This window comes from Barbus barbus (genome assembly GCF_936440315.1).
Source record: "Barbus barbus genome assembly, chromosome: 48".
Taxonomy (NCBI): domain Eukaryota; kingdom Metazoa; phylum Chordata; class Actinopteri; order Cypriniformes; family Cyprinidae; genus Barbus; species Barbus barbus.
Window position 1 is genome coordinate 23,120,253 of NC_136726.1, and position 22,102 is coordinate 23,142,354.

General features: G+C 42.7%; 1 protein-coding gene across 1 annotated transcript in view; it reads left to right on the top strand.

Annotated features, from left to right (window-relative positions):
* The first annotated feature begins 545 nt into the window (after nt 1-545).
* The window catches only part of nell2a (neural EGFL like 2a), a 108,729-nt gene continuing 87,172 nt past the window's right edge, over nt 546-22,102 (top strand). Inside the window, exons 1-2 of the mRNA XM_079412203.1 lie at nt 546-838; nt 1,482-1,610. Coding sequence (XP_079268329.1) covers nt 793-838; nt 1,482-1,610 — 175 coding nt within the window. The 5' untranslated portion in view covers nt 546-792. The remainder of the gene's footprint in view (nt 839-1,481; nt 1,611-22,102) is intronic.

Genomic DNA, 22,102 nt, shown 5'->3' on the forward strand with positions numbered 1-22,102 from the left:
TAAAAATGTTAAGTACGATTTTTAATAGAGTTTTCAAGATTGTGACTTTCATTTTCAGAAAATGACTTTCATTCATTTGTAAACATGCAAACAAACAAACAAACAAATAAACAAACAAACAAACAAACAAAAGTCAACTACATAATAATGCATCTATACCTTGAAGTAGACTAAGCCTTTTGCTCCAGTCTCCCAGACTATATATTAAAATATAGGAATTAATGTTTCATTTGAATTGTAATAATCATAATGTCAGGCATTTTACACATATTAACCTTTCCTTTCAATCGCGTCTCACCTTCCGCGTTGCGTCTGAACGGAGCGCCACCAGGGGGGTTACGAGCTCCGTGCGTCCCTCTCTCTCTCTCTCTCCCTCACTCTCTCTCTCTCTCTCTCTCTCCCTCACTCTCTCTCTCTCTCTCTCCCTCACTCTCTCTCTCTCTCTCTCTCTCTCTCCCTCTCCCTCTCTCTCTCTCTCTCTCTCTCTCCCTCTCTCCCTCACTCTCTCTCTCTCTCACTCGCTCCCTCTCTCTCCCTCTCTCTCCCTCTCTCTCTCTGGGCAGAAGCAGGCTGGTCCTCGCGCTCGGTCTGCAGTCAGTCTGATGCGCTGCGCTGCGCAATAACCCAGCAGAACCACCTGTGTAGCTCCCAGGATCCGTTCAGCTCCGGTGATGCTCCTCTCCTCCGGGGGAATGTGTGAATGAGGACGAGCAAGCCCGCTTTTATTTGATTGCATTTGTGCGCCTTTTCGTGGAGTAGCTATCGCAACATGGACTAATTGTATTATCCACCATGGGATTATTGCAGTTGTTTGTTGGATTATTTTGCGCGGCAGCAGGTAGGCAGAGATATCGGCATCAGTTATTAGAGTCTGATACGATGATTATGAGTGCAGGTGGCTGTTATCAGTTATTCCTCAATAGCTGGTCATGCATTCATCTCCATGCAGCTGTCCGAGTCAGTACTCAGAGATATAGAGGTGTATTCCGTGCTATCATCACTGTTCGTGCTATATTATGGCTATGATAATTAAAATAATTTTTTTAAATATGCATAAAAAAATATTGAAATTATAATAGCATACAATAGTTATCTAGTGCTGTTGTACAGATAAAAGTGAAGTCATTTTAGAACTGTTGAAATTTTACAACACTGCTGTTTTTACGTGTATAAAGCGCTGTATAAATAATTGACTTGACTTAAATACACTAAACATGTAACATATAGGCTACAGGGTTCCCACACTTACCTAAAACTGGAAATATCATGAAATTTTAGAATTCCAGGCCTGGAAGAGTCAATGGAAGGCATGAAAAAGGATGCTTTTTAAACATGCAGTAATTGCAAACGCCTGGAAAAGTGTTGGAAATGCATTGGTCTTAAGGTGTGTGTGTGTGAACCCTGAATGTTGTAATGTAGTCACTGATGGGAATTTACTCACTGACTGTGTTTTAATGGTGCTTGTTGTGATTGTGTTGAAGTCGCTGCGTTCGGAGTGGATCCGGCGGTTCGGATCAGCGTTTTCCAAGAGTTCAGTCCTGCAGAAGGGTTTTCCGGCGTGACACAGGTGCAAGGTTTCCACGATGACACAAGAGCGTTCCTCTTCCAAGGTAAAACTATAAAGATTGCAAACAAACAGAAAATTGATTTGCTTTTAAGTACTGACAATGCAAGGTTTCCCAAATGTGGCTCGAACATGTTCTTTCTGGGATTTTCACTTCTGTGTATCAAGAATCAACATATGTTAAGCTGGGCATTTATACATGCATGCATGTTTCTTCTTAAATTCAGTGGGATGAATGATTAAGTTGTATTAGGTTGATTGTTCTCTTTTGTGCTCTGACAGAATGCATTGCAATGCAAACGTGCATAAAAGTCAATTTTAAACGTGTGTTCAGGTCATTTTGACCCGGAGAGGATTTTCTTTTTCCTGAAAATGCTTGTTAATGCTATCGCATTGGAATAAAGCTTACTGACCTTGCTCACGCAAGGTATAACAACAACAACAACAAAAAAAGACAATTGTGTACTTTTTGGGGATTTTTTCCCCCTGCACTCAAAAATGACGGGCCTACATAAAAATAGCTTGTAAATAATCAACTTATATTGTTGCATTTAGCACAGGTTTTGTATTTTTGAACTTTTTTAAATGGCTTATTTGAGCCTATGCATCACAGTTTTCAAGTGAAAAAAAGCATTATTTGTGGAAAATTTGGCAATGTTCACTTAAAAACTGAGGATTCGACCATTGGATTCAATCTTCTTGGATCTTCTTGGATTCAGGCTTCTTATCAACTTGTTTTCTTTCATTTGGCACAGGTTTTGTATTTGTTTTTGGAACTGGTTGACCGTAGGCAGCATTGGTGTAATACATTACAAGTAACACGAGTTACATAATCAGATTACTTTAATTTTTCAAGTAACTAAAGTAACTCATTACTTTTAAATTTACAACAAAATATCTGCGTTACCTTTTCAAATAAGTAATGCGAGTTACGTTGTTTTCCCATTTATTCACTGATACCTCTCCTGTCTCCATGTTGAGGGAAAATGGGAAATGATTTCACTTTTGGTGTGAAAGAGCCATTACAGTTGCCAAAAATATAAGTTTTGGGGGTTTTGTTATAAAAAAAAAAACCACAAACCCAGCCCAGGTGACAAAAAGTAACACAAAAGTGATGCAATACATTACATAAAAAGTAACTAAGTAATGCAATTATATACTTTTTTATGGAGTAATGTTGAAATGCATTGCTTTTAAAAGTAACTTTCCCCCATCAACGTTATTGATTGTTTCAATCAGCACAGGTTTTGTATTTATTTTTTGGAAACGATTGGATTATCTGAGCTGATGCATTGCAGTTTTTGAGGGAAAAAGCATTATTTGTGGATCATTTTGGCAACTCAAAAACTGAGGTGCATGAGCTCGGATCCACCAATCTAACTGAAAGAAAACAGGTTTATAAGAAAACTGAATCTAATATTTGGTAATAATATGCCATAATGAGAGATTAACAAGCTATTTTTATATAGGCCAGCCATTTCTGACTGGAAACACCAAAGAGGGAAAAAGATAGATATATTTAACATGTACATTCATAAGCCACTCCAAATATGCAAACAACGCAACGGCTCTAAACAGCTGCACAAGTGCTGAACTGTGTCTAACGGTGGCTGTTTGTTTTGCATCTTGTCTCTGTGGGATGAATGGACCCTCATGGGGCCCCTGACAATTGAGAGGCTCTCTGGAAACAAAGGGCCGTGGCTCTTTATGGAAACAGACGCTGGAGAATAATGGGACGCATAATGAGATTAGTCCTCAGACGATTCGCCGATCTGTGTTAAAGCGGTGTGCACAGTTTATCTCCAGCGAATTCTGCTGTTGACAAATAATGACCTATTTGGGAAGCACGTTATGATGCAACAAGTCGCAAGGTTGGGATGCTGAAAGCATCGCGGTTCAGAGTTCTGCTGTGTGATATGTGCTGGCACTGCAGTTGCTGTTCAGGGAAATAAAAGTTGAAGGAAAGCCATTCGTCGTGACTGTGCTGTTGTGCAACATTCAGCTGCTTTACATGGTTAAATTTGCAGCTATGCAATGAGAGTTTTCATTCCCTCATAATGACCTTGCAGCTTGCTTAAAGCCTCGACACTTTATTTAAATATATTGAAACCTTTTTCTTGCAGAAAACCTCAGCTTCTTTAGTGAGGAGTGTAATTTATGCACCACTAGTGGAACTAATAGAAAGTGCAAGAATTGGTCAGAACGCAATTCCATTTACTGCCACTAGTTGCACTGAGATCACACTTTCAACTTAATATCTTTCTTTAAAGTAAAAAAAATAATTCATCTTAATCAGTGTTCCCGGTCTTATTGTAAATGATTCATTGGTGCATGTTATTATATATTTTTTTCATAATCTTTCATTAAAAAATATCTTATTTAATATTATTTTTTACATAAAATCAAGATTTAGTCATACATTTTCAGTTATGCAATATAAGTTTTTATTCACTCACAATGACCTTGCAGCTGGTTTAAAGCCTTGATGATTTATTTAAATATATTAAAACTTTTTTTCTGTAGAAAATGTGAAACAGCATGTTTAGTAAGTTAATTTCTGCACCACTTGTGACACCAAATGAAAGTGCAAAAATAAGTCAGAATGCAGTTTCATTTGCTGCCACTAGTTGCACTGAAATTGCTCTTTCGCCATCAAGTCTTTCTTTAAAGTCGTGATAAAATCTAAATTAATTCAGAGCTCATGCTTCTTGTCTTATTATGAATTATTAATTCATGAGTGCACTTTATTATAAAACAATCTTCATAATTTGTCTTTTAAATCTTATTTAATATTATATTCTTTTTCACCATCCAATCAATTCTTCATAAAATCAAGTTCCTCCCAGATACGTGACACATTACAGAAGTAAAATGTAAAGTAGTAAAAGTTTTTTTTAAACTTTAAGATGCAATTCACATTCAATTCAATCAAATTCAGATTTGAATTTTAGATTTCTTAACATTTTTACCATCTAATCAGTTCCTTATGGATAAATGCAAGTTTCCATCAGATATGAATCACATTTATGGAAGCAAACTTGTTTTCACTTTAAGTCACATAGCAATTCACATTCAATTCAGATTTGAATTCACATTCCTGACTCTAGATCTTCTGATTTTAGATTTTCTCACTTTTTCACTATCTAATCAATTCCTCATGAATAAAATTAAGTTTCCCTCAGATATGCTTCAAATACATTGCGCAAATGTGTTTACTGTAAGTTACTCAGTAATTCACATTCAATTCAGATTTGAATTTACAGTCTTGACTTTAGATCCTCTGATTTTAGATTTCTTAACATTTTTACCATCTAATAATTTCCTCATGGATAAATGAAGTTTCCCTCAGATTTGTGTCACATCACAGAAGTAAAATGTGTTTTCACTTTGATTCACACAGCAATTCAGATCTGAATTTACATTTTTGACTCTAGATCTTAATTTAGATTTAATGAATTCTTCACTGATAAAATTAAGTTCCCCTCAGATATGCATCAAATGCGTTGCAAACATGTTTTCACTTTGAGTCACACAGTAATTCACTTTCAATTCAGATCTGAATTCACATTCTTGATTCTAGATACACTGATTTCAGATTTCTCAACATTTTTACCATCTAATCAGTTACTCGTGGATAAAATCATGTTTCCCTCATTTATAAATGTGCTGTGAACATGTTGTCAAGTTTGAAGCGCACAGCAATTCACATTCAATTCAGATCTGAATTCACGTTCTTGACTCAAGATCTTCTGATCACAGATTTCTTCATGTGGCTCATGCATCTGGGTTCACCTGAGCTCATTAGACTGAAATCATTGTGCTCGTGGGCCAGATGTGAATGCAAGACGGATGATGTGAATTAATCAGCTGGCTTTTCCTCATTATTTCTCTGCAGACACACTTTCTTTTTGTCTCATTGTCATTTACTCTTCCTTTCTCCTTTCTAATGCATGCATTTATAAATACTCTCACTGGCTCTCTATTGTTGCTGTAAATCATATCAGATATTTGTGCGTGCACCTACGCAATGCAAACTCTCTCTCTCTCCCTCTCTCTCACACACACAAACAGTTCATAGTAGCATCATTACAGGCATTAAATGGCGTGTTTCTTGTCGGAGTAGTGGTGAGATATGCTCTAAGTGACAGTGGGAAGGCCGTGGAGACCAGCAGGATAAAACCAGAGAGCCGCAGGCTGAACCTTTCTCTTCTAATTGGGACAGCAGGGCATTCATGCAGGTGGAGCGAGTCTGAGACGAGATTTGGACCACAAACGGTTCCATAGATGAGTCTGAGCGGGGGGGTTGAGATTGTGTACTGGATGCTCACGGCAAACAATAATAAACTGATTAAAGCTGTATTTATAGCCACAAAATAAAATTTGATGAAGATAATACTCACCCTCGGGCCATCCAAGATGGAGATGAGTTTGTTCTTCATCAGATTTGGAGGAATGTAGCATTATATCACTTGCTCAGCAATGGATGCTCTGCAGTGAATGGGTGCCGTCAGAATGAGAGTCCAAACAGCTGATAAAAACATCACAATAATCCACACCACTCCAGTCCATCAGTTAATGTCTTGAGAAGACAAAAACTGAAACAAATCCACCATTAAGATGTTTTTAACTAAAATATAAATCCATAATTCATATAATGCTTCCTCCAGTGAAAAAGTTAATCTCCTGTTTTCTCTCACATCAAAATCCACCCACATATTTGTTTAGAGCTGTTTTGAACTGTTTTGTCTTGTAAACGCTGCTTGATCTGTGCAGATTTCTCTCCTGATTAAGACAAGGTGACTTTTCACTGGAGAAGCGTTATTATGGATTATGGACATTTGAGATGGAAAACAGTCTTCACTACAAATTGCCAAAATAAAAGTCTGGTTTAACTTGAAGAAGTTAAGGCAGAATTATATTACTATTTATAAGTTAGCAAATATTTAAAGCACTTTATTTGACAGACAGACAGACAGAAGTAAGTAAATAAATAAGATTTAATAAAACAGATTTCATAGGGGATTACATGGGAAATAACTGTTTTCACAATGAATGAAAACAATTTATAGGTCAAATCACCAAAATAAAAGTTTGGTTTAACTTGAAGAAATTAGGACAGAAATTAGTATAAATAAATTAGTAAATAAGTAAGTAAGTAAGTTAATAAATAAATAAATAAACTTTATAAATAAATAAATACCCATCTGCTTTGCAGCACTTTATTTAATAAATAAATAAATGCAATTTTATATTGTTAAGCAACTGTTATATTTTGATTTGGTTGCATTTCAAAAGTTAAAAAAAGTAATTTAAAATTTAAAAAATGTAAAAAAGTAAAAGGTTTTATGAATTCATTGATTATTAACAACATGGTTTTTAATGATTAAAATTTAATTAACTATTCAAACTGGAATCCAGATACGCAAAATATGGGAACAAAATAAAATGGTTTACTATCCATAATGTGACATGAGCAGGATATTTAATGAGAAAAAATGTGGGCGGGGTCTAATTTTATCCATGGAATTGATTGGGTGATCAAAAGAGGCGATACAAAGTATTAACCTTTCCTCAGATGTTTGCCCTAAAATTCTAAAAATAGACACAAATGAATCAGTAGTTACATACTGGAAGAGATATTGTCAAAGGCGTGAACATCTGCTACAATAGCTCAGTTTTGTCCAGAATCGTTCCAGAGAAGTGTATCTCCAGCGATCTGGTGTGTGAGCTCCAGTCCTGCAATCCCTGTGGATCTTTCCTGTTCAGAGTCTCTGAGCTGCACAGCTGTCAGAGGGAGAGAGAGGGAGAGAGAGAGAGAGAAAGAGAGGGCCACAAAGCATCCCGGATGAATTGAAGGTGCCCTTGACTAGCGCTGGGATTGGTTCCTGCCCGGACGCGAGTGACAGCGCTGACATCCAGCGTCAGGCGCTCCAGAAGGATGTTCTGGCTTCATGATTAATGGATGCAAATATCACTTAGAGATTTCAGCTAGAATAAAAGGGCTGTACGCGTCAAGCTGAACTCCTGAACTGGACAGCAGTAACCAAACCCCACTTACAGACAGGAGGTTAAGGAGCTGGCTGTCTGGTGCAGTCTTAACAACCTGGAGCTTAACACGCTCAAAACTGTGGAGATGATAGTGGACTTCAGGAGAAACCCCCCTGCACTCCCCCCACTCACCATCATGAACAGCACCGTGACTGCAGTGGAGTCATTCAGATTCCTGGGCACCACCATCTCTCAGGACCTGAAGTGGGACATTCAAACTGACTCTATTGTGAAAAAGGCCCAGCAGAGGTTGTACTTCCTTCGCCAGCTGAGGAAGTTGAACCTGCCACAGGACTTACTGAAACAGTTCTACTCTGCCATCATTGAATCCTTCCTCTGCACCTCAATAACTGTTTGGTTCAGCTCAGCTACCAAATCTGACCTCAGAAGACTACGGAGGGTAGTCCGGACTGCTGAGCGAATCATTGGCACAACCCTCCCCACTCTCCAAGAACTGTACTTATCCAGAGTGAGCAAAAGGGCTGGTAAAATCACTCTGGACCGCTCACATCCAGCACACTCCCTCTTTGAACTGTTACCATCTGGTCGACGCTACAGAGCTCTGAGCACCAGAACGACCAGGCACAGGAACAGTTTCTTCCCTCAGGCAATCCATCTCATGAACACTCAACAATAAACGTGGAACACACAACACAATTATACATTATTTATTCACCACACATACTTATGTTTTCATTTCAAATTTGCACATATCAGACCTGTACACACATAACTGTCTATATTATATTGTGTTTTTGCTATTTTGTACATTGCCTATTTGTATATTATTATTTTATTATCTGTGTGCTGTTGCTGTCTTCTGTTTCACTGTGGTGCTTCTGTCACTAAAACAAATTCCTCGTAAACATACCTGGCCAATAAAGCTCATTCTGATTCTGATTCTGATTCTCATGCAAGACCAGACGAATTTCAGGAATAATTCCCCCAAAATGAAAATAACTCATCTCATGTCGATCCAAACCCAGCAGTGACATCAATCCACATCAAAGACATCAAATCTGGACTAATGAACACATGCAGATGTTGAGATGTGTGAGATCTGAATGTTTTTGATGAGCTTTTCAGGTGATCATTCACTTGTAAATGAGATATGAAGATATTCAAATAATGTTTCTAAATTCAAAACAACATACAGATTGACTATTTACCTACTTAATTTATCTTAATTTATTTATTTTCCTCTTGAATAATTATTGTGAATCGCTCATCAGTGCATGTAATTCTAAAGAAATAAAAATTAAATTTATTTTTAACCAAAAAACCTCTGAAACGACTTTCCCTTCACCCTCCGCTCAGTCTTATTTTAGTATCATTGATGTACTGGTATAGTTTTTTTTTTCCAATAGATTACATTTTTATATTTCATTTTAATTTTAGCTAGTTTTAGTGATTTGTTGCATTTTGGTTTTTTTGGTTTCTTTTAACTAAAATTAAAAATGTTTGTTTATTAGTGTATCATTTAACTAAAATTGAAAAGTTTTTAAATATTTCTATATAGCTTTAGTTAATGTTCATTTCAGTTTTAGGTAAATTTAGTACTTCAATTAGAATAAAGTTTGACTATTTCAAATACTGAACAATAACATCACATGATTTAAAGACCCTATGATACCAAAATGAGGGTTTTGTGGCCTTTATTGTACTGCCAAAACTCATAGATAGATATAAGTTTTAGACAATTAAAATACATTTTTCTTTTGAAGAAATGCACCAAAAATATTGATGGCATCATGCTGCACTCGGGGGCGGATCACAGTTTTGTCCAATCAGAATAATGATGACAAATCATTTTTCATGGCTGTGATTCAAATGAAATATTTTCAGCTATAAGTTGGATGTTTCTGATTTTAAACATATCACATCTGAGCTGTTCCAGAAACGGAGCAGATGTCAGCAGACAGGGCGTTACGTAAACGCTGAGCACCGTCGGACTCATTAAAACGGGATAAACAGGAAGAGCGTTAATTTAATGCACTTATCCTGATATTTGACAAAGCCGCTTTTGGATGAAAGCCATCTCTGCTCTGCCTCTGCTTCATCAAAAAAACCTCCAGAAAAATCCTGAGAAAACTAAAACAGCGCTTTTCTCATGCTGGTGCATGGGAGGCATCTCTCTGGGCAGGCGTTTGTGGTCTAATCTCGTCCTCAGGACAGATCCGATGCTGTAGAACAAAGAATTGGTCTATGCTGCTTTTCACTGCGGGGTAAACGGGCTCCAGATTCTCTGTATGTAAATCTCACCGCTCTCCTCAGAGGCAAAACACACACCTGGCTGAGACTCATGAACACAGAAAATCATCCCATGTGTCTAAAAATAGACGAAAGAATCAAACTGGAGAGAATTTCAGGCCTGTACTCTACACACAGGCGCTACCATCTGGATATCTTGCATCCGTGTGTTTTGAAGTGTGTCAGAACTCAATTCATAATGCAATGCAAGCAATGTTTTTTCTTTTAACTAAAATTAAAAAAGTATGTGTTTTTGTCATTTTTATTTTTATTTTGTTTGAAGTTTTTTTTTAGTTCATATTTTAACTAAAATTAAACTCAAAAAGATTTTTATGTTTCAATATAGCTTTAATAAATTTTTTATTTCAGATTTAGGTAAATTTAGTACTTCAGTTTTAACAAATTTGGACTTTATTTCAAATACTGAAAATGACTTTTAATAGTAACAATAACATCGCTGATTTAAAGTTAGGGTTTTGTGGCCTTTATTGTACTGCCAAAACTCATAGAAAGATATAAGTTTTACACAATTAAAGTTTACTTTTGATAATGCAATGCAAGCTTGTAATGCCGTTGCATGGGACACTACAGCTGAGATTAGTCTTCACGGTCTTCTTTTTGGGACGTTTGCTCTTTCAGGTCAACTATTGGAGTCGCTGAACAAGTTATTTAAAGTTATAGCCGCTAGTTGTATGTGGTTTAATGGCACAGACGTCTGAAGGAAAATGCATTGTAAATGCACTATAGTAATCTTCAAAAAAAAAAGAAAGAAATTGTATTTGCATAATGTGACGCTTTGACAAGAAAACCGTGCGACTCCACCGGGCTGGGACACCGGCAAAGGATATAAGTATCGCTTTTTATTTTATTTTTATTTTTTTTCCATTTATATGTTTACTATTGAAATGTTGTTGTATGCATTTGTCAATTTTATTTCATTTCTGTATTTTCTTAAATGTGTGTGTATAGAGTATTTACAGAGTGTTAACTTTTAGTTTTAGTTACTTTTTTCTTATTTGTAAGTCGCTTTGGCTAAAAGCGTCTGCTAAATGACTAAAAGAAAAAAAATAGAAGGTGACAGCAGGGTTATTATTATTGTTAACTAAAACCATGAAAAACATTTTCGTTACTTGAAATAAAATAAACATTAACTGAAATAATTTAAATTAAATTTTTATTATTTTAATAATTTATTTCAGCTAGTTGCCAAGGCAATATTTCACATTTGGTTTAATTTCTCGTTTGTTTCATTTTTCATAAAAATGTATTAAAGCAATATTGAAATATAAAAAACTAAAATCAAAGAAAAAACAATAGCACATAAAATTGATAACACACACACACACACACACACACACACACACACACACACACACACACACACACTCATGTTGGTTTTTGTGGTTTATGGGGACTCTCCATAGGCGTAATGGTTTTTATACTGAACAAACTGTGTGTGCTATTGCCCTACACCAACCCTACACCTAAACTTAGCCCTCACAGGAGACTTTGTGCATTTCTACTTTCCCCCAAAAAACTCACTCTGTATGATTTATAAGAGTTTTGAAAAGTGGGGACATGGGTCAATGTGCTCATAAGTCACCTTGTAATACTTGTCATACCGGTGTCATCATTTGTCACAAAAAAGCACGCGCACACACACACACACACACACACACACACGCGCACACAAAATACTGAAATAAATATTTAAATATGCAGCATTCTTTAAATTGCTAAAACAAAAAATTAAATATGTACTGTATATATATATATATTTTATATATGTATTTATTACAGTTCAAATCCAGTATCTCAAAATATTAGAATATTTACATTTGAGTTACAATTAATGACCATCTCTACAGTATAAATTCAGGGTATCTCTTGTTCTTTGAAACCACAATAATGGAGAAGACTGCTGACTTGGCAATGATCCAGAAGATGAACATTGACGCCCTCCACAAAGAGGGTAAGTCACAGAGGGTCATTACTGAAAGCTGTGGCTGTTTACAGAGTGCTGTATCAAAGCATATTAAATGCAAAGTTGACTGGAAGGAAGAATTTGGGTAGGAAAAGGTGCACAAGCAACAGGGATGACCGCAAGCTTGAGAATACTGTCAAGCAAAGCTGATTCAAACACTTGTGAGAGCTTCACAAGGAGTGGACTGAAGCTGGAGTCAGTGCATCAAGAGTCTCCACGCTCAGACGTCTTCAGGAAAAGAGCTACCAAGCCACTTCTGAACCAGAGACAACGTCAGAAGCGTCTTACCTGGGCTGTGGAGAAAAAGAACTGGACTGTTGCTCAGTGCTCCAAAGTGGTTCAGATGAAAGTAAATTTTGCATTTCATTTGGAAATCAAGGTCCCAGAGTCTGGAGGAAGAGTGGAGAGGCACAGAATCCATGTTGCTTGAAGTCCAGTGTGAAGTTTCCACAGTCAGAGATGATTTGGGCTGCCATGTCATCTGCTGGTGTTGGTCCATTGTGTTTTATCAAGTCCAAAGTCAATGCAGTCGTCTGCCAGGAGATTTTGGAGCATTTTCTGCTTCCATCTGCTGACAAGCTTTATGGAGATGCTGATTTCCTTTTCCAGCAGGACTTTAGCACCTGCCCACACTGCCAAAAGCACTTCCAAGTGGTTTGCTGACCATGATATTACTGTGCTTGACTGGCCTGCCAACATACCTGACCTGAACCCCATATGGAATCTATGGGATATTGTCAAGAGGAAGATAAGTAACATCCGACTAAACAATAGAGACGAGCTGAAGGCCGCTATCAAAGCAACCTGGGCTTCAATAATGCCTCAGCAGTGCCACAGGCCGATTGCCTCCATGCCACGCCACACTGAAGCAGTAATTCGTGCAAAATGAACCCCAACCAATTATTGAGTGCATAATTAAACCTACTTTGGAGATCTTGGACATTTCTGTTTGGTAAATCTTTTTTTGATTGGTCTTTGAGAAAATATTCAAATTTTTTACTTTCCCAAGCTGTAAGTCGTAACCATCCGAATTAACAAAGGTTTGTGTGCAATGAATCTAGAATATAAGAAAGTTTGCTTTTTTGAATTAAACGACAAAAAATAAAAGACCTTTTCCATGATATTAAATTTTTTTGAGATGCACCTGTATATATATATATATATATATATATATATATTAGTCTGTTAGCTTTGTGCAAGTCATATAACATCATATATAGACTGTAAATGACTGAAATATAGTGCACTAGTCATATGGACTACATTTGTTATGTCTTTGTCCTTTTTGGAGCCTTGCAGTCGTGGCTCTTCTGCACTTTTATGCTAAAATAATAACAGCGTGAGAGCGAGTGAGTAATGACAGCGAGTTCATTTTTGTGAAATCATGGCCTGGCTTTGTTGTGGGATGTCTGTTGCCTGCAGCGTCTCCTGATCGATGGAGGATGAGCTGCATTGGGACTCATCGGGCATCCGTCTGCGGGGCGAGCCGGACGGAAGAGCCGTTTCCATGGAGACGCTTGGGTCAGACGGCAGAGGAGATCCCGACCATCAAAGCCCTTTCCAGTGAGAGCCTTTCATCAGGCCTGAGAGGCTTTCTGGAGCGGGATGCACGGTCCTGCTGGGAATGAAAGGGCAACCGCTGCGACTCAAACACACCACTTTCACTCACTCCACTTCAAATCATCATCATCATCTTCATCCTGCAGCTTTCTCAGGATGGACTTCAGAGCTTCATATAAGCATTATCTTCATCATCTTAATGTCTCTGTAAAAATTGTCTAAATAAAAAAAATTTATATAATTTTTTACATTTTGACTATGTTTACAAATTAATCATTATCTGAACATATTTCTCTTTAAAACAATCTGGTTAAATGCCTTCCAGTGACCAGTATGAGAGAGTGAGAGCGATAACACCTAATTTAACACACCTGCTCCTCATTCACACCTGAGACCGTGTAACACTAACGAGTCACATGACACCGGGGAGAGAAAATGGCTAATTGGGCCCAATTTGGACATTTTCACTTAGGGGTGTACTGACTTTTGTGGCCAGCGGTTTAGACATTATTGGCTGTGTGTGGAGTTATTTTGAGGGGACAGCAAATTTATACAAGCTGTACACTCACTACTTTACATTGTAGCAAAGTGTCATTTCTTCAGTGTTGTCACATGAAAACATATAATAAAATATTTACAAAAATATGAGGGGTGTACTCACTTCTGTGAGATACTGTTTATATATATATATATATATATAACAAATAAACAAATAAATAAATAAATAAATATGTATTTTTTTCTGGCTAAATGTAAATAAAATTAAACTAAATGTACATGTGAATATTTTTAGTAATTAAGTATTATCTTAACATTTATCTTTTAAGAAAAATTCTGGCTAAATGCAAAAATATTTATTTTCTATTTAAAATATTTATTTTACACTCAATGTATAATTGTAATTAAAATTAAACTAAATAAACGTGACTATTATTATTATGTTTATCTTTTTATTTATTTATTATTATTATTATTATTATTTTTACAAATGACAAATGAATCATTATCTTAATGTATATATATATATATATATATGCATTAAGATAATGACAAGAAAAATCAGGCTAATGGCAAAAATATATATTTTATCTAAATTTCAAATCTATATATTTATATTTTCTGGTCGAATGCATAAATAAAATAAAATTAATTAAACATATCACAACATAATGTTTCTAGAAATTAAATTATTTTAGATTATTTCCTTGTTTATTTGAATCTTATTGAATACAAATCAAAAGATCAGATAATTCATATAACTGAATCTGACAGAAAAACAAAAACAGCACTTGAGTCATAAAATGGACAGAATAACAATCATTACTTGACTTCTCAATTTATAACAAGCCATTATAATTTGTTTAATCGTGCAAATGCCTCTTCTTTTGTTTTCACTAAAGAAATTAGCTTTTTTGGACGAACTGCTGCTTAAGGAAAACACTGATAATTTGTTTATTTCCAAATGGTTTCACTGCAGGAGGACACTCAACATTTCCTGTAAGTGAAGTTCATGTCCTGCAAATGAACTCTCGGGCCTTTGACAAGGTTTTGCATGAAAGAAATGTCACAATTTCACATCTCTGAGCCAGCTATGAGATTGAGAAGCCTGAGACTTGCTGGAGTGTCAGGCTTCTCAGAAGTTTTCCTGAGAAAAAGATAATCTCACCTGTTTCTCCTCTAGGACTAAAGATTATTTTACTCCAGATTTGTGACTTTTTCCAGTACAAATATCGTCTCGGTTACGTACGTAACCCTCGTTCCCTGATGGAGGGAACGGAGACGTTATGTCGTGACGACATAGGGGGATTTACTTGGAAGCCCCAATCATCTCTGACTTAAGAGAAAACGCCAATGAAATTGGCTAGTGGATTTTGCATACCTGAGCCACTCCCCGTGCATACGGGTATAAAAGGGCGACAGGTGCATCCACTCATCCGGTTTTACCCGCTGAGGAGCCGAGAACGTGTCCCTGGCAACCAGCGATGGTTCAAGATTGTGGCATGGGGACATAACGTCTCCGTTCCCTCCATCAGGGAACGAGGGTTACGTACGTAACCGAGACGTTCCCTATCTGTCGGTCACTACGAGTTATGTCGTGACGACATAGGGGTCATATGGAAAGCGCCACAACCTGAACCCCGTCACGACCTTGTGCATGCAAATGTTGACAAGCTAATGCGTGACAGACAAATGCCATGCGAAGGTCGCAACCTTCCCATCGCCCCAGCGCAAATTCGCTAACCTTGGTGCCCGCAGGGACCACTGAGTACATTGCTGCTGGAGATAGCCAAGCCGCTGTTCCTTTCCCCAAGAAATCGGAAGGGATTTCGACCTTCTATGAAAGACTGCTTCAAGTCTTTCCTATTTGTTGTTACAGCTTGGCGGTAACGACGGGGAAGCGAGCCTTCCGGAGAAGGGCGCTACGGAGGCCACATCCTGCCCGAAGGGAGGTAACATGTGGAGACACTGATATGGACTGACCCAGGCCTGGGGCAGTACTACATACGACTGGACCCTGGGGCAGATCCTACCTAGGAGTAGGGAGGAGGGCTGCCAGCAGGGCCTGACAGAGCTCTGCCAAAGGGAAGACACGGGTTTACCGTGAGGGAAACCGTACCGTGGATGAATACACGTGTGGGATTACCCGAAGGGAATCAGGCCATACGGACACCTAGCCGAGTACAGGGGCTGACCGGAGACCCGGGCGAGCTAGCACCAGTACTGGGCCTGGCGTCAGACTGCTCCGCCCAGTCTGACTGCCGGGGGTGCTGGAGGTCTCCACCAGGGTTCGCCGTCCGGGGAACTGAACTGGAGGAGGAAAACAGGCGCTCGTATCCCCGGGTGAGGGGGAATGGCGCAGCAAGCGTGACACCGGCCAACTCTTCCCGCCACTTACCTGTTACCCAACACACGGGAAGAGACTGGCTCCACGCGGAGACTGTAAAATCTCGCGAAGGTGTTCGGTGTCGCCCAGCCCGCAGCTCTACAGCTGTCTGCCAAAGAGGCGCCGTGCGCCAACGCATAGGAGGAGGCAACACTCCGTGTGGAGTGAGCCCTCACCCCAAGGGGGCACGGCTCGCCTTGGGATTGGTACGCCAAGGCGATGGCCTCCACTATCCAGTGGGCCAACCTCTGCTTGGAGACAGCCTTCCCTTTCTGCTGACCTCCGTGGCAGACAAAGAGCTGCTCAGAGCTTCTGAAGCTCCGGGTGCGGTCCACGTATATGCGCAATGCTCTTACGGGACACAGCAACGCCAAGACTGGATCTGCCTCCTCCGAAGGCAGTGCTTGCAGGTTCACCACCTGATCACGGAAGGGCGTGGTGGGAACCTTGGGCACGTATCCCGGCCGGGGTCTCAGGACAACGTGAGAGTAGTCCGGCCCGAACACAAGGCACTCTTCGCTCACCGAAAATGCTTGGAGGTCCCCGACCCTCTTGATGGAAGTGAGCGCGGTCAGGAGCGCTGTCTTAGCCGACAGGAATTTCAGCTCGACTGAGTCCAGCGGCTCAAAGGGACCCCTCTGAAGTCCCGCCAGGACGATAGAGAGGTCCCAGGAGGGCATCAGGGGTGGCCTAGGCGGATTCAACCTCCTGGCACCCCTCAGGAACCTCACGATGAGATCATGCTTTCCCACGGACCGGCCGTCCACTGCATCGTGATGGGCCGCGATAGCAGCCACATACACCTTCAAGGTGGAGGGTGACAGCCTACGCTCCAACCTTTCTTGCAGGAAAGAAAGCACTACTCCAATCGTGCATCTTCGGGGGTCTTCCCGGCGAGAAGAACACCAGTTCGCGAACAGACTCCACTTCAGAGCATAGGCTTGCCTTGTTGAAGGAGCTCTAGCCTGAGTGATGGTGTCTACCACGGCCTGTGGTAGACCACTTAAGTCTGCCGCGTCCCGTCCAGGAGCCACACATGGAGGTTCCACAGATCTGGACGCGGGTGCCATATGGTGCCGAGCCCCTGAGAAAGGAGTTCCTTCCTCAGAGGGATACGCCAGGGAGGGGCTGTCGCGAGGAGAATGAGTTCCGGAAACCAGGTCCGGGTGGGCCAATACGGCGCGACCAGCAGGACCTGCTCCTCGTCCTCCCTGACCTTGCACAGTGTCTGTGCGAGTAGGCTCACTGGGGGAAATGCATACTTGCGTAAAGCCCGAGGCCAGCTGTGTGCCAGTGCGTCCGTGCCGCGGGGCCCCTCGGTCAGGGAGAATATAGCTGGCAGTGGGAGGACTCGCGGGAAGCAAACAGGTCTACCTGAGCTTCCCCGAATCGACTCCAGATCAGCCGGATCGTCTCGGGATGGAGTCGCCACTCTCCGAGGAAGTGAGCTGTCGTGAGAGCGCATCGGCCGCACGATTGAGCTCCCCCGGATTGTGGACAGCGCGCAGCGACCTGAGCTGCGTGTGACTCCAGAGGAGGAGATGGCGGGCGAGCTGTGACATGCGGCGTGATCGTACACCTCCCGGCCGGTTGATGTACGACACAGCCGCAGTGTTGTCCATGCGGACCAACACATGCTTGCCTAGCAGCAGTGGCCGAAACTGCCGCAAGGCCAGATGCACTGCCAACAGCTCCAGGCAATTGATATGCCAAAGCAGTCGAGGCCCTGTCCAGAGCCCCGAGGCTGCCTGCCCGTTGCATGTAGCGCCCTAGCCCGTACTGGAGGCATCTGTTGTGACAACAACATGCCAGGACACTTGTTCTAAGGGCACCCCGGCCCGTAGAAAAGCACGGTCCGTCCAAGGGCTGAAGGAGCGGCAACACTCGCGCGTGATACTCACCCGAAGTGAACCGCGGCGCCATGCCCACCTCAAAACTCGGGAGTGCAACCAGTGCTGAAGTGGTCTCATATGAAGCAATCCGAGCGGCGTGACCGCAGCTGCGGATGCCATATGCCCCAGGAGCCTCTGAAACTGTTTCAGTGGCACCACAGTCCTGCCTCTGAAGGAACTCAGGCAGTTCAGCACTGATTGGGCGCGCTCGTCCATGAGGCGCGCCGTCCTACTCACCGAGTCTAACTCCACACCGAGAAAAGAGATTCTCTGCACAGGGGAGAGCTTGCTCCTTTCCCAGTTGACCCGAAGCCCCAACTGGCTGAGGTGCCGTAACACCAGCTCCCTGTGATCGCACAACTGCTCTCGGGACTGGGCCAGAATGAGCCAGTCGTCGAGGTAGTTGAGGACCCTGACGCCCACTTCCCGTAGCGGGGCAAGGGCGCCTTCAACGCCCTTCGTGAAGACACGGGGAGACAGGGAGAGCCCGAAGGGGAGGACCTTGTACTGCCATGCCCGACCTTCGGACGCAAACCGTAGGAACGGTCTGTGCCGCGGAAGGATCGAAACATGAAAGTAAGCATCCTTCAGGTCAATCGCTGCAAACCAATCCTGGGGATTGCACCCCAGGATTGGTCGAAGACCACCGCCTTTCTTGGGTACGATGAAGTAAGGGCTGTAAAAACCCCTGCCTCATCTCGGCTGGAGGGACCGGCTCGATTGCATCCTTTGCCAGGAGGACAGCAATCTCCTCGCGCAAGACAGGAACGTTCCGAGCTACCACTGAGGTCTCGAGAACGCAGCTGAACTTGGGAGGTCGCCTGGCGAACTGAATCGCATAGCCGAGTCGAATTGTGCGCGTGAGCCACCGAGACGGGCTGGGCAGCGCAAGCCACGCTTCCAGACGCCGTGCAAGGGGCTCCAACGGCACAATCGACGTACCTGCGGTGGTGCAGCGCAGAGGAGTAGGGCTGGATAGTACAGAAGGCAGCGCGTTCTGAAGCATCCTTACCGAACTCCCTAGGTCCCAAAGGGGACTGGCTAGAGGTGCGTGGGGAGGCACTGCGTCCCCGAACCGCACTCTCTTGGCCGCTGGCAAGATGGGTCGCGGGCGAGAGTGAGGAGGCAGTGCGTCGCACACTGTCAACCCGCGAACCTGATAACCCGGGGAAAAAGGAAATTGCTCTTCTTTTGACAAAGTGGGTACCGCTGGCTTTCTTGAGCCAGCGGCGGAACAGAATGAATGATTCTCCCCCCAACCCTCCTTCGGGGGAAGGAGCGGCGCTGATCCCGCCATCTCCTGAGATAGAGCAGCTTCCCACACCTCCGGGTTGCCCGTGTCAGGGCCGTTTTATCGCCTCCTTGGACGATATCGGGGCCAGTTGGAACACGGGGGGGGGGGGGGGGGCGCCACGCTCCTGCAAGAGGCTCGACGCCCCAGCACAAGGCGGAGCAGCTCAAAGGGACACAGGAGGGCGCCCACGGTGACCAGCAGACTGGGGCTTGCCCTGTGGCGGAGCGGTGCATCACGCCGGGGCAAGATGTGCTGGACGGCCTCGGTCTGCTGCAGTACTGCCGAGAACTGCTGGGCACAGTCCTCGACAGTGTCGCCGAACAGTCCAGCCTGGGAGACAAGAGCGTCGAGAAAGTGTACTTTGTCGACTTCGCCCCTCTCCACAGGCTGAGCCACAGACGGCACTCTTGGACCACAAGTGTGTGCACATCGCCTTCCCGAGGCACTGCGCTGTGACTTCCGTTGCCCGTAGGGCAAGGCCAGTCGCTGAGCGCAGCTCCTGCGTCAACCTCGGGTTGGTACTACCCTCGTGCATTTAATGCCTTGGCCTGTGTACTCGCAGGATAGCCGTGGCATGCAGGGCAGGGGCGGCCTGGCCCGCAGCACTATAAGCTTTGGCCGAGAACGGCCATCAGCCTATAGGCTTTGGACGGGAGGCGCGAACGACTCCCCTAAGTGGCGGCGTTTCGCGGGCACAAGTGCACCGCGACCGCTCTCTCCACCTGGGGAATGTCCGCGTCACCCTTAGCCGCCCCGCCATCGAGGGTAGCGAGGATGGAGGAGGCAGACGCGCCGCTTCTGGCCGTAAAAAGGGGCCGTCCACGACTTCATCAGCTCCTCGTGCACTTCCGGGAAGAAAGGAACCAGGGCAGGGCGTGGTCGCGAGCCACAGCCTCTGCCGAGGAGCCAATCATCTCACCGCGAGGGCTCAGGACTGAGAGGTGTGCACGCCTCCAGCCCGATCTCGCGGCGGCCCGGGAAAGCACGGCCGTCAACTCTGGGTCCGATTCGGCAGCGGCCGCGAACCCCGCAGCTGCGCCGAACCTTCATCCTCAGAGGACGATTGCCCATCCCCCGATGCCGCGATCGACATCTAATCCTCTATCGGCGCGCCGAATGAAACTGCTGGGCACGCCGTGAGACGGCACAGCAGAATCACCGGGGAGCCGCACAGAACAGCTGCTGCAGGAGGAGTGAAAGGTCCGTGGGGACTGGCCCGGCGGAAGGCTCTCACTGTAACCCTCAGATCGCCCAGAGCACTAGCCGATGGTTCTCTGCTCGTGGCAGAGAAGCCAGCGCGGGTAGTGACAGAGGGGGCCCCTCCCATCCCCGTGAGGAGAGAGAGGCGCGATCGCAGCGCTGCTATGGTTACACGCTCAATGAACGCATAAACCATCCACGAACGCAGCTTCAGCGTGCTGGAGCCCCAGACACTGAAGACAACGATCGTGGCTGTTTACGGAGGACAGGAAACGACCGCAACCAAGAGGACACGGCCGGAACAGCGTCTTTAAAAAGACGTGAACCGACCATGATTTGCTCTTTTAGGAAATTTGCTCTTTCAGTTGAAGTGCCCAGGGGAATCGCTGCAGACAGGACACCGCTGTTCGCACCGTAACGCCAACCAGAACAGCTTCCAGACAGATGATGAATGGCTTTGTGGAGATCAACACGTTCATCCACTCGGCTCCGAAGCAAAAATCGGATGAGTGGATGCACCTGTCGCCCTTTTATACCCGTATGCACGGGGAGTGGCTCAGGTATGCAAAATCCACTAGCCAATTTCATTGGCGTTTTCTCTTAAGTCAGAGATGATTGGGGCTTCCAAGTAAATCCCCCTATGTCGTCACGACATAACTCGTAGTGACCGACAGATAGGGAACTAAATATTCTTCAATCAAGAAACATTTACATGAAAACCAAAATGACTGAAGATATTAAGTCATATTTTTTGAAAAAATAATCAAAATTGAGTGGCTTTTTGTTAAGAAAAATATATATTTCCCAAAATAAGACAAAATACCTGCCATAAGGGGTCAGAAAATAAACTTTTTTCCCCTTTGAATTATGTTTATTTTTCTGACCCCTTATGGCAGGTATTTTGTCTTATTTTCAGCAAAAACTCGCTTAATTTTGATTAATCTTTCAGAAATTTTTTATTTTTTGGATATTAGAGCTCTAACTGGATGACGACAAGTGACTCATTTGGGTCTGTTTTTGTTTCTAATGAGGACTTTTAGAAGAAACAACTGCTCATGCTTAAATGAAACGTAATTGAGATCTTCAGAGCTATGAAAGAGCAAAAACATTTTCCTTTCTCACATGCCAAAAAATACATAAATAAATTCTATATATGGCCAGAATATATTTATTTATTTTTTGGCATGTGAGAAAGGAAAATGTTATATATAATTTTATTTTTCAAATATTCAGTTACACTTCAAATGCCAAATATATTACAAAATGTACTTTAAGGGTGTCACAGTGCACACAGCAGGGAGGATCAAGGACACGCAGACGAGGATGTAAACTCAGACTTTAGGATGTAAAAAATAGACTTTAATGTCGACACCAGGACAGGACAGGACAGGACAGGACAGGGCAAGGCAAGGCAGACACAGACACA